Source organism: Saccopteryx leptura, chromosome 5, assembly GCF_036850995.1.
Source record: "Saccopteryx leptura isolate mSacLep1 chromosome 5, mSacLep1_pri_phased_curated, whole genome shotgun sequence".
NCBI lineage: Eukaryota > Metazoa > Chordata > Mammalia > Chiroptera > Emballonuridae > Saccopteryx > Saccopteryx leptura.
In genome coordinates this window covers 91,982,332-91,996,263 of record NC_089507.1, presented here as the reverse complement: position 1 = coordinate 91,996,263, position 13,932 = coordinate 91,982,332, and the positions used below count along the sequence as shown (strand labels likewise).

General features: G+C 35.0%; 1 protein-coding gene across 1 annotated transcript in view; it reads left to right on the top strand.

Annotated features, from left to right (window-relative positions):
• Positions 1-13,932, top strand: part of COL25A1 (collagen type XXV alpha 1 chain) — a 599,542-nt gene that overhangs the window by 556,910 nt on the left and 28,700 nt on the right. Inside the window, exons 24-30 of the mRNA XM_066384810.1 lie at positions 2,257-2,280; positions 2,868-2,912; positions 6,410-6,454; positions 9,655-9,735; positions 10,607-10,669; positions 11,308-11,358; positions 13,529-13,555. Of these exons, the coding sequence (XP_066240907.1) occupies positions 2,257-2,280; positions 2,868-2,912; positions 6,410-6,454; positions 9,655-9,735; positions 10,607-10,669; positions 11,308-11,358; positions 13,529-13,555 (336 nt within the window). The remainder of the gene's footprint in view (positions 1-2,256; positions 2,281-2,867; positions 2,913-6,409; positions 6,455-9,654; positions 9,736-10,606; positions 10,670-11,307; positions 11,359-13,528; positions 13,556-13,932) is intronic.

Genomic DNA, 13,932 nt, shown 5'->3' with positions numbered 1-13,932 from the left:
TTTTATTTAAGGTGGATACATTTCCACAATTAGCAGTAAAATCTCTCCATTTCCTACTCAAGCTTTTAAAATTCCTCACCACGATTTAAACTAAACCTGTTCTCTAGTGTAAATCATGGGTGATTTTAAGCTTGCATCCTTGTCAAGAATGAAAAAAAAACAAACCTTTAATTGTAGAGCGATTCACATAAGTATCTCAGGAGATAAATCACAAAGCAGCCTGGCAGCCTTCAACCAGTTCACATTCGCTCCAGCTCATGCCTTCCCTTTCACATCAGGCCTCACTAGAGAATGGCACGCCTTTCTTCATCACTACCCAAATTCTGGTTTTCAAATCATTACTGAACTTCAAGAGACAATCCTGCTGCATTTGTATAGCTTTAACTGAGACAAACCCAATGCAAGAAGTCCAATGTAAAGAAACATCGTTAGGACGTCTCTGTGTGTCTCTACCCTGGTGCTGCAGGGTGGCATAAAAACTCCGGTTTTGAGAAATGAGCTCAGCTTTCTGTCATTTGTTCTTCTATCAACTGAATGCAACCTGCCCTGTATAATTTTTAGGTCTCACAAATACAATTATTTAATAAGATCCTTTAAACCCTATCTGTTAGATAGTTCAGTTACCATTAATAATATTGTTTTATTACACGCCTAATTATAAAACATGCTCTCGTCCTTAAATTAAAAGAAAAAAAGACAAACTAGTTTTGTGTTTAGGTGAAAAATGAATTACATATGGCACATGTGGGAAAACCTCCTAGGGTTCATTTTTTTTTTCTTGATTGATTTTAGAGAGAGAGGAAGGGAGAGAGCGAGAGAGAGGAACATTGATCTGTTTCTATATGTACCCTGATCAGGGATCAAACCAGCAACCTCTGTGCTTCCAGATGATGTTCCAACCACCCATGGTATCTGGCCAAGGCACTGAGGGTCCAAATTTTAAACTCCCTTTCTTTTCTAAGGTCTTATGATGCTGTTTTCTAGTTAAAATTGCTGTATGTAATTGGAAGGCAATGAGAAAGTATTTCTATGCTATAAGTTTCTAACAGCCTTTTTAAAACTGACTCTAAATTTACCTATAGAAGAAAAGAAATAGCTTTTTCATAACCGTAAGTGCAACTCTTGCTTTCAGTGAATCCCATAAGAATAAATAAAGTGGCATCTTAATTTACACAGATATGATGGTATAAAAATCTTGGCCTTGATTTTTTTTTTTATAACCCTGCCCCAGTTTGTGGTCATTTTGCCTTTATCTTAGAAGTACTGCCTGATTTATTCCTACCGTGTTTTCTCTGAAGCTATAATGACTATAACTGATTTTTATCCTAGAGCGCAAAAGTGAATGATTTATACACATACATAAATGTATTATTTTGTAAGGAACAATGACATCATGTCTCTAGAGAACCAATTGTTTGAAGTATGATAGATAATACTAAGATCATTTTTACAATGATAACAATAAAAAATAACAACAACCACCTGAATTAGGAATTGGAATGAAGCAGTGGAAAACAAAGGGGTAGTGTTAAACCAGTCAGTATTCACACTGGTATATGTAATTGGATAATGTTTCTCTGTTGGAACAGATGTCCTTTCCCCTCTATGATTGCATAGATTGGTCATAAGTCCTACAGAACATTTAGTACAAGACTTAAACTAGAAAATGTTAATATAAAAAAGACTCGTGGATAAAAGATCAAGTGTTTTGGAGAGTTATACTTTCAGAGAGTATGTTTTGTTACAGTACTTACCATTTTACATTAAGAAACTAGATGAATCCCATGTCAACTTTTATCTTTAGACATGGCATGCACATGGAAACCATGAGGTACAGTCTAAAAGAGAAAAAAAATATCACTTACACAATTAGTTTGGTTTTCTCTAATCAAAGTATTAAGAATAGAGCTCTTATGAATGATGAAGTTTCTCAGGTCACCACTACACTGACAAACATCTATCTAATGTATAGTATTTTACTACATAATTTTTTAAAAATCAGGTGAATTAAAATTTTGACATTTTCTTTTTTCTTTATCCACAGAGTTTTTTAAATAAAATTCTAAAAATAATGTTATAAAGAATCTTTACAATATGTTGTATTCGTTTGAAGATAGAATACGCTCTTGTCAGTGCCTTATGAAATATCAGTCTTACCAAAACATATTCAAAAAGTTGATTATTTCAGAAGTGTATTACTGTACTTTGGCACACAAAATAGGTAACCCTGTCTTTATCAATACATTTTCCCAACAGAGGATTACCACCTTAACTGTCACGGTAACTCTTATTGCATGATTTCTGTGGTTCGTGGCTTTGTAGCTGATGGCGATGCATGCTGCTCATAGTGATACTAATGTAGCAACTGCTTTTATCTGAATTTTCTTATATTAATAACCTTTCACACATTTGTCCCCGTTGAATCATTGTCTGCTTAGTGAAAAAGTCAAGAAAAGAAGTTTTTTTTCCTTAAAACTCTGGCCTTATCTTAATTATTTAGCTTCGTTCTTTAGTGTTTGGGAAATGAAAGCCTTTTGGGGGGGTGTCTCGAGACACAGATAATATTAATACACTAAGTTCAATCCAGAGAGTTTGAGACATGCAGCAATTTTATATTGTCTTACAAATCAATTCAAAATCATCTTCTATATTATTTTGGCCTAAATATTTGTTGATGTTTTTACATATAAGTAGGTAGTTTTTATAATTCTGTAACTGGTGAAATTTTTATTCATTGCAAATTAAATACTTGGGGTATTTGATTGTGATAGAAATTAGGAAGTTGTGTATTATACTCATTATTTGCATCATAGCATTTAATATATAGACTTGGCTATTTTTTATAACTTTGTCTTTTCTGGATTTAGGGACCCCCTGGACCCCCTGGACCTCAAGGACTACAGGGGCCAAAGGTTATTCTTTATTTTGCATGTTTCCATTTATCATGTATGGTGCGGAGAGTTCTATATTACATATTTGTATCTTTGGAAATTAATCTTATAAAATACTGGAGATGCTGAAGTGAGCACTATTGCTTAAAGGAGTAAGAGTAGAAACTGAAGTTTGGGCTGAAGGCAGAGGGATCGGAGAAAAAGGAAAATTAGGGAAGAACGGGAGAGAAATAGGAATGGCATTAATTTTGGGAGGAGGACACTGGTAAAACAGAATATTAAACAAGGGAAAATAGATTTTACAGAAATTATAAGTGTAAAGAAACACTATGTGTGGTGTATGAAGAAAATAATAGAGGAGGATTGAAGGAAAATTTACTCAGACACTAAAAAGGATCCTTCTTTCCAATTCTTTTGTAATCAAAAATATAAGGGAAGCCTTAGCATGATGCATTTACAATGAAAATTTTAGGACTCATTTTTGAGTCATTTTCTATAACACATCCCAATATTATATATATTCAAACATTCTGCTATTTAAATCTTATCTAATGAAACATACCAACAATAAACAGTAGAAACCTAGAATTACTTGATTATATCAAAATTTGTGTTTGGCATTTGCTTTCTCCCTCCTAACTAAAGCTTAGATATTTAATCAGTTAACACATGGCCAGTTACTCTGGCTTTTCAGAACTAAGCTATGTGTGTTGAAATATGACTTCCATCATTGGATTTTTGTAGGCAATTCAGGTAGTTCAGAAATCCATCTTTTGTTTATGCTACTTAAGGCAGTTTATTTGCTAAATCAACCTTACACATTCACGTACACGTATACACACACACATCAGCTTTTGTACTCTTCCCTTTCAAGATACTTAGGAACAGAAAGCTAGCACTGGAAACAGTTATTTTTCTATTATAAAAAGAAATATAAAGTAAAATACTACTGAGGTTTTTGGCTATGTGAAATATATTTGAACATAGACCTTAATTTCAAACAGATTTCCTGTATAATAGAGTAAGATTTGGGATTTTTAAGTTTCTATTTCTCCACCACATTCTGGTCCCTAAGAGATGTAACCAAGCCATACATAGTCTTTGTTCTTGGTGAGCAAGCCAGTCTAGATTTTTATGCTGTAATATCTTGGTAAGCTGGACTAGATAACCTAGAAGGAAATCTACAGATTCTTTTTTTCTCAACATCGAGTCAGCCAAGGTCTGAGTTCCTTGTTTCATATCCTCACTTAACTGAGTCTCCAGAATCAAAATTGTCCCCAGTGCTAAATATGCACATCATTCGCTACAAACCTACACAAGTTCCAGGACTTTTGTTTATAGCCCAAATGTCTACAGAAGTCCAAAAAGTGCCCATCCCTTGACCTGTAAAGGCAAAAAGGACCACCTCACCAAGAAGGCTATATCATTAAAACCTATATCCCCCTTGTCTTATAATCCAGTTGCTACTCATTTATTAATTCAACTATTCAATAAGGAATTTTTGAGCATCTACTCTGGGATAAGTATTGATATCTAGTAAGGATACTAAGGTATAGTAAGGGGTTTCAACCAGGGCATTACAACCTGGAGAGGAAGAAACGCAAGTAAAAGCACCATTATTTATAAATAAAAGTAAATGCTTTGATCAAGATGCACATTAAGAAGGCTGTCTTAACCTTGGGAGTCTAGGATGACTTCAAGCTGAAACTGAAAGATGGGGAAATTGGCCAAAATAAATGTCTAGACAGGTGGGATGGGGTAGAGGAGGGGAAGGTGGCTAGTCATACTCCCTTACCTCTCACCCTGCCATCCTTCCCACTATGCTGTCACTGTGCCCCGCCCCCACACCTCACAAAGATCTTATAATTGAGATCTTAAGTTAGTTGATATAGTCCTTTATGTGTTCTATGATCTCTCCATGGGATAATCGGGGTGAGATGTACTTAAACTAATGACCAAGACTCAGCAGTTACAGCCTGAGTCAAATCTAAACCCCGTTCTTACTCAGACTGAATAGGAACTTTTTCAATTAGCATTGCTCCTTCCATTATCAAACCGGGATTGTTTGACTTCTTCCACATCAAATAACTCTTTACAAACTACTTTTGATGGCTGAAGGATAAATGAATAACTCATGCATTATGTTTTTCTTTTAAACACTTATGGGTCACATTTTAAAGGTAAAAGTTTAGCAAAGCAATCATTATTGGACCCAGAGTGCTGACAAGTATTCAGACTGAATGAAACTAGGGCTTAGCCGGTTGCATCCAACCTCAGCAGGCTTGTTTGTAGCAAAATAAACTTTGCTGCTACCACAAAGAGCAGGAAATCTGGAAAAGAAACGTGCTTTCTTTTTTTTCTTTCTTCTATTTATTTATTTATTTTCATTTGTTTGTCATGCCTTCTATAACATTGGAAAGCTCAAATTTCATGCTGTGGCCCATAGCTGTTCGAGTTTTTACCAGGGAAAAGAGCTCTAGCCATTTCAATATTGTGGTTTATAACATCACCAAACAAGTCTTTCTAGAAAAATACAGCCTCAAGTCAACCCCCTTAAAATTCTGTCTGTAAAGCAGGCCACTCAACCCTCAAAAGAGCTGTTTTTACAAAGTTTCCACAATGTGGAAACCAGGGATCTTTATAATGGTATTCAAATATATGATTCATTGATATAAAATATCTTGTCTTTCAAAGAATTTATTCAGTACTTTTCCAACTAAAACGTGACTGGAAATTTGTTGTTTGAATAAATCTCTAGTACATTGTTTAAATTTGTTTTTAATGGAACATCTTTATTTAAAAAGAATAAATCTATATATATTGGGTTTGTCAAGGGTTCTAATAAATCATAATATAAATAGTAAATTTAGTACATTACTAAAATAGTATAGGAAATTGAATTGATCCAAAAGTAATTTTTTTTTATTTTTCTGATCCAAAAGTAATTTTATGTAAATTACAATATTATCTGATTTATTATATCCTTCCGTGAGGCTTTTCTAGAAGAAACACATTCACAATCATTACAAATTTGTGTCTGTGGCTCAAACAGTGCCAATTAAAACATTCTGAACTTATGAGGCTTTGCATTTTATTTTTTCTTCAGATAACTGTCATATCTTTGCTTTTTTTCTCAAATTGGAAAATAACAGAAATCATACAGATCTTTTAAGGAGAAAAAAAATAACTGAAGCATATAGCTTGTTGCTATAGAATATGGTTAACCATCAAATGATTTTTATCAGTTTGTTTCACCAATTTTTTTTAGACTGCATCTCACATGAGGAAAAAATAAACACACTGGATCTTAACTATATATAAATATTGTTATACATAATATTGAAGAAAATGCTATTTCACTTAGTTTAGATATGTGGCATGATGTAATAGAATATTCTTGGGTTATGATACATTTGCTGAAAGTCAAATTGTACTGTTACCAACTAGCAACATTTTTATATAGTTTAGTATGCTACCAATGATAAATGGAAGGAAGCCATCAATTTTTATCTTAACAGGGGGAGCCAGGATCTCCAGGAATCCCAGGAGTTGATGGAGAGCAGGTAATTTTCAAAGATGCATACTGTCATTTAAAGCGTTGTTATCGATCACTACTTTTATTATAAGTTTGAAGCCAAGAAAGGCATGTGTGCTGATATATGATATCCTCTCTCTTTTTTTCACCATCTGTTCTAGAGACTACATTGACTCTAAAGAGAAACTGGTTTTAAATTAGACAATTTTCTACACAGAAACATATAAGCTATGTGATGCTTTGGTTTTGTTTTAATACCCCTTATCAATCAACCAGTGATACCTCTGTGAATTTTTAATAGACTTGTAGAATGATTACCTATTTAGTAAAAATAGCCCACTTTTTGTCAGTGAATATAAATACCTCAAGAAGAAAATCAGTGACAAAATTTCAACAAAACTAGATATTGCTTATATATTTTTTCTTTTCCCAAATAAAGATGACCTAATTTTCTAGTCATTAGAAAAGATAGAAACAAGCAGGGCAGTTGGAGCTTTGCAGAATATGACAGCTTCTCCAAGGATTTTCTTTAAAACAGACGTTGGCAAACTTTTTCTATAAAGGTCTAGGCAGTAAATGTTTAAGACTTTGTAGGCCACATACAGGTTCTGTTGCAGATTCATTTTTTTTTAACACCCCTTAAATTTTTTTAAAACATTCAGCCTGTACAAAAACAAGCCCTGGGCTGGATTTGGCCTATAAACCTGAAAGAATCTGGCCAGGAGATTGTGGACAGTATTCAAATTTCAGAATCAAATCACAGGGTTAGTTTCAAGCTATTTGATGTTTTCTGGGCTTGCATTATTTACTCAAGAAATGGCTAAAGTCAAGTAGATCATAAGAAATCAAGGAGATCCTTTTTTTTTTTTAATTGAGAGGTGGAGAGATGGATAGATGATAGCCTTCCATATGTGCCCCAACCAGGATCCACCTAACAACCCCGTCTAGGGCCAACACTCGAATCAACCGAGCTATCCTCAGCGCCTGGGGCCAGTGCTCAAACCAGTCAAGCCACTGCGAGAGGGAAGAGAGAGAAAAGGGGGAGAGGAGGAAGGGGAAGAGAAGTAGATGGTAGCTTTTCATGTGTGCCCTGACCGGGGATCAACCCCAGAATATCTATGTGCCGGGTGACACTCTATCTACTGAGCAAACCAGCCAGGGCTCAAGGGAATTCTGAGATAGTTAGTGAAATATACTCCTTAGGTGATAGTATTAGATAAGGAAATTAAGTTTAAGAGAAGAGTTATTTTAATATCAGAATCTTATGTTGAAATTACATGATGATACATAATGCTGTATGTAGTAGATGTATTATAGAATTGTACACCTGAAACCTGTATAATATTATTAACTAATATCACTGCAATAAATTTAATATGAATTTTTTAAAAAGAAATTACATGGGTGATGGAGGATGATCTCTCTTTTGGGGATGGGTATGCAGCAGAACTGAATGACAAGATAACCTGGAAATGTTTTCTTTGAATATATGTACCCTGATTTATTGATGACACCCCATTAAAATAAAAATTTATTTATAAAAAAAAAACAAAAATAAATAAATAAATAAATAAAAAGAAATTACATGTTGTCACATTAAATAAATGTGGTAGTTAAAAAAGAAACTTTAGATGATTCACTATATGAATCGGAGATCACATTAGAACTTTTAAATCTGGTTGTACATTTTCTTCCCCAGTATTAGTCACTATAAATAATTTGACATGTGTCACAACATACTACATGGTCCTTACATGTGCAATAGCTGGATTTCTTCCCCTGTAGGCTTTACAAGGTTTTCTTCTGCTAACACATCCAGTGGGTTGACTATTCTGCTATTATTAGAGTCCTAAAACCAACCAGGGTCTATTAACCAATAAGATTTATTTAGCCATTCAAGCATCTATCCACCCACCTAACAGGTAGTTCTGAAGTAGGTCCTGTAAAATAGGTGTAAGTAACAAGAAAAGACACATTTCTGTCCACAAGCAGTTTTTTACTATAGAAAAGATGAACAGGCTGTGCAGCCTCAGAGCCCCTTACTGTCATGATTCTGGTTATCCCTGCTGAAGAATGGGCCATCAGGTCATATTCATCAAGGAATGCCGTTTTGAGGAATAAAAAAATTATGCATTTTCCTTCAATGAGAATGCCTAACAACATAAATTAATTTCAGTATTAGTATCACTAATTCAGAACTGTTCACATTCAAAATACACATTTATCTATTTCCTCATAGTAAAAGGAGAATAAAAATAACATCTTGGATAACTTCATAGAGATGTCATGAGAAGAAAATAAGAACACTGTGGTGAGGTTGAAGTATTTCTAAATGTTGATTGAGCATTAGTGTGCAGTGAATGATTTACTTGTTTATAGATTATACCATTGAGAACTGATGGTAATTAGAACTTCTGCCAGCATTTAAAGGGGGGTATAAGGAACATAGTGGCAATGGGGGGAATTTATTTGGACCTTTTTTATTATAATAATAAGTTCTGGTTCAAATGTGTATTGTACTATTGAGAATTAAGTCCATTAAATTGTTTTCAGAACAGATGATATAGAATTAGCTGCCAGGTAAAAATATGAATCAATAGAAATGATAGCGGTAGAGCGTTGGCCTGGCGTGAGGGGGACCCGGGTTTGATTTCCGGCCAGGGAACATAGGAGAAGCGCCCATTTGCTTCTCCACCCCGCCCTCCTTCCTCTCTGTCTCTCTCTTCCCCTCCCGCAGCCAAGGCTCCATTGGAGCAAAGATGGCCCGGGCGCTGGGGATGGCTCCTTGGCCTCTGCCCCAGGCGCTAGAGTGGCTCTGGTCGCAGCAGAGCTACGCCCCGGAGGGGCAGAGCATCGCCCCCTGGTGGGCAGAGCGTCGCCCCTGGTGGACGTGCTGGGTGGATCCCTGTCGGGCGCATGCGGGAGTCGTCTGACTGTCTCTCCCCGTTTCCAGCTTCAGAAGAAAAAAAAAAAAAAAAGAAATGATAACACCTAAGTTCATGTTTTTCATAGGTAGGCGGCCTAAATGATAGAATTTAACCCCTTTTATTACACAGGGATTAAATGTGGAACATTGCTACTAAAAATAATTCTACCTGAAAATGAAAATCAGAATCATCTCCACATAGGACACACCTATTGACAAAATTGATTTGGAATTCTGTTTTCTCTAGGATGTAACTATCAAGGGCTAGTACGATTCTTACATGCAAACTGTATCATTTGTAGGGACTCAAGGGTTCAAAGGGAGACGTGGGAGACCCAGGTACGCCTGGTGAGAAAGGAGGAATCGGACTTCCTGGGTTACCGGTACGTTTATGTGTTCTTATTAAGATAAATAATCAGAAAAAAATTGTATTATTAATTGCAGTCTCAGCTAATGATTAATACAATATTCTTATTTTTAAGTATTTGAGGTATTATTATTGGTTAATCACTGAGGCTCTATAACAAATGTTAAAGCCTCTGAACAAATGCACCATAAAAATAATTCAAGTTTTCCTGAATTATTTTCACTAAAGATAGTAAAATAAGTAAAGGTCATTTGAATTTAATATGCACAAGATAGTGATAACTGATAATTTTAAAATCAACTATAATTAAAACCTAAACAAACCAAAAAATATTAAATAATTTAAAATACAAATTACTCTGGAAAGTGTTTTATAGATGTGTATCAATCATACTTTGGGATGGTGTTTTCATGGCTTTCTCCCATAGTTTTTTACTGAAAATTTGGAGGGAAATTATAGAAAAATATGGGGGTGGGAGAATGCAGAAAACCTTACCACCCTCCATTTTTTAAAAAACAGGAAAATGAATAGGTAAATGTCAATGACAACATAGTTAAAAGGCTGACCTCTGCCTTTTGAAGTGAAAACCACCATAAGAAGTGTAACATTTGTTATATGATGTATTCAGCAATGTATAAGTTTAACCAATCAAGCCTAACGTAGTTTATATTGACTTTATATTCTATTTCACATATCACCCACAGTTTAGAGATTTGGGGAAGCTTGCTGTTTAAGGCTAAAATGCAGGGGGATAAATCCTTCTTTTAAATATCGTATGTGTAACACAAAAATTTCAAAAGGATATTGGGTTTGGGGAGAAAATTCAGCTGTTCCTTACACTTTGGAAATAACCAGAGCAGCTCACCTCTCTTAATGGCTATTTGCAGGGTGCCAACGGGATGAAAGGAGAGAAAGGAGACTCCGGCTTGCCAGGTCCTCAGGGCCCTTCCGTAAGTTCGCGGTGGCTGAACTTCCGTGGTTCCTGAAAACTCTGAAACGACCCTATAATTCATCTAGCCCAACCTATGCCAGATGGCTTATCAACAGTGGAAAGACCATAAAACTCTTGGTTTGTCAAACTGTAGAATAAATAAATATCTGTTGGCCTTGCACAATGAGAGACAAAATGTCTCAGAAGTCTCAGTTAGAAGCAGTTTCTTAGAGGACTAACCCTGGTGGGGAAAAATCAATGGTTTTCCCATGATGCTTGTAGGTAGAGCTTCATGAATATAAAACATATGTTCTTATTTTTCTCCAGTGCCCTGTTGTTGCTTAGTGAAACACTGGAAAGTTTAATAATGGTTGTGGCATTATAGCATTTCTTGGTAATCAGTTGCTTCCTTTTCTTTTAATGTATTTTTTGTTTATTCTGGCTTTTATAAAACAACTGTATTTTTTAAAGGTTTTTTGTTGTTATTCTCATAAAGGAATTTATAAACCTAGAGAATCAAACACATCATTTCTTCTAGTATCCTTCTTTCTCTGCAACTATTAATGGCCTTAGCAGACCCTAGAAAAAAAAAAAGAAAAAAGAAAAGCCTTATCTAAATGAAGTAACCAAATCCATGTTTATTTTTTGGACATACAGATCATAGGCCCACCAGGCCCACCAGGTCCCCATGGCCCACCAGGCCCCATGGTAAGTCTCTCTTCTCTCTAAGATGTAATCATTTATTTATGAGCCTGCTACTAGAGAAAACATGAGCACATTCCTCAAAACAGCCAGCTTGTATTTTGTACTACTCTCCGTGGAATAGACAGAAAATATGAGGTGCTTTGAGATACACTGATTTTATGGTGTTGTCTTTCACTCTCCCAACCCCGTCTGTTGGAAGGAGATAGAGTAGTTTTGTGATAGTAAAGTTGAAGACAGACAGATTTGGCAAGCTTTACTACGGCCTTACAAAGTGAACATCGGCAAATCATTTTAAACAATGTTCTAGACCATTAGTAGCAAAAAACAAGATTAATAATTGTAGCCATTAATGAATGTTTCTAACCAGCTTTGAAAATTAAGGTCCTTTAATAAAATATTCAATAAGAACAATTATAAAATAGTATTATAGAAATTGAAGCTTGCTTCCACAGATGACATATATTATTGGATCTTTTCCTTTTCACTTTTTTGGTGCTTTGATAGATACAGTATTTACTGCCGGTATCCCTCAGTGACCAATGTAGACAAGGACCATGTCCTCATAGGACTTATATCCAGCGAGGAAGGCAGGCATTAAACCAGTGTAATTCTCCAACTGTCGATCTAATGACAGTTGAGTTAAGGCTAGACCATAGAAGGCAGAGTGCTGCCAAAGCTTTTGAGCGGGGCAGGATGGAGAAAAGTCAAGAAGCATCTAAGATCACATTCATGTATAAAGTGTCTCAGTAAACCACATGTCTTCAATCATATGGATTCATGACACTGTGGGTTTCTCTTTCCTCCCACTGTGCTCTACAAAAGAGCATCAGTAGAATGACCTGAGCCACAGAGCATAGCCCCAGACCCAACCATCTATTTTTTACTGCTGTTTCTATTTCACCCACAAAAACAATTATAATTAACCTTATTTTCTTAAAACTGGACTGTCGTCTGATCTATGGTGGCACAGTGGATAAAGCATCGACCTGAAACACTGAGGTCACTGGTTCAAAACCCTGGGCTTACCTGGTCAAGGCACATATGGGAGTTGATGCTTCCTGCTCCTCCCCACTTTTTCTCTCTCCCTCTCTCTCTCCTCTCTAAAATGAATAAATAAATTTAAAAACTGGACTGTTTATTAAAAATTAAGCAAATGGCATACTTTTCACTTTTTTATACTCCCTCCACTTTAAGTTAGAAGATTTAATTTAAAAACACTATCTCTTTTTTATATCATAAAATTACCTAGTTTAAAACTGCTATAAATCATTACTAAAATAAGATAAGAATACCTGATAAAATATCATACAGTTGCTGAAAGTGTTTACCACAGCTTATCTAAAGGGAAAATGTTATTCCAATGTAGACATATGTAACAAATATCTATGTATTGCTTGTTAAAAATATTTCCCACTGTCATGATTTTACTGATGGGCATTTAAATACTCCTCTCTCCAATTGTTTATATAAACTACTTGAAAAGTTTAAACAATTCGCAGTAACCTTTAGTTAATTTAGGTTGGCTATTAGTCTATATATTTAGGTTTTTCACAAAATGCAAGGGAAAAGCGCTGATTCATGCATGCATGGCATTAACGACTTCCTTCCATTGGTAAAATTCTGTTACAAGAACCTTGAAGAATTCATCCTTATAAAAATATATACGTTCTAAAGAATAATGCTTACCACTACTGCATTAGAATCCTTTCCTTAGTCTTAAATAAATTATGCAACGGGGTTCCAGACTGGACTATTATTTCCATATTTTCTTTGGCAAATTTCTGTCTTTTAAGACCTATCTGTATTTCATAAAATTTATAAAATATCTCACATTTTCCACCTAGATTTTTTTTAAATGTAGATTTAAGAAATAGGAGTAGTGTAGATTCACAATCCTTTGTTTTTTATTTTTTATTTCATATAATCCTTTTAGATTCCTCCTTCCCTCACAGGTATTTAGCAGAAAGAATTGCTATTAATAAATTTTCTATGACAAAGCAGTCCAGAAGCTGGAAGGGACTTCCACGAGGTATTAACAACCACTGGCCTGCCTCTAGCTAGAGCTCAAACAAAAAGATTCTTGTTTTACATCTCTTCTGTTACTTTATGTAATCACTTCTGCTGGGAAACAGGGAATCAGTTCTTAATTAAAAGCTGTGTTTTTCATTTTCAGGGACCCCATGGACTTCCTGGACCAAAGGTAATCTAACAAATCCCTTGATTATTTGATTTCTGTTTCCTTGTTAATCATGGAGAAGCATGACGGAAGCATGTCTGTCCTGTCTTATTTACTTGTCAAGAATGTTGATAATCTTTAAGCCTTTAAGTATCCAGATGTTTAACTCTCACAACACAGAATGACTTAGAACAATTTTAAGTGATATCACCTGGAGATGAATTATTCTTCATTTTTTGCCTTTTTTCCATGTTACCATGTAAGTTTCTTAAGTCACTAATCATACTATACTCAAAATCAACCATTTAGAAGTAAATCTGATGAGATTCTCAGACTAGTCCAGATGCTTTTCTTATTATCGTATCTTTAGTTGTATGTTAAGATATTACTGATACTTGTTC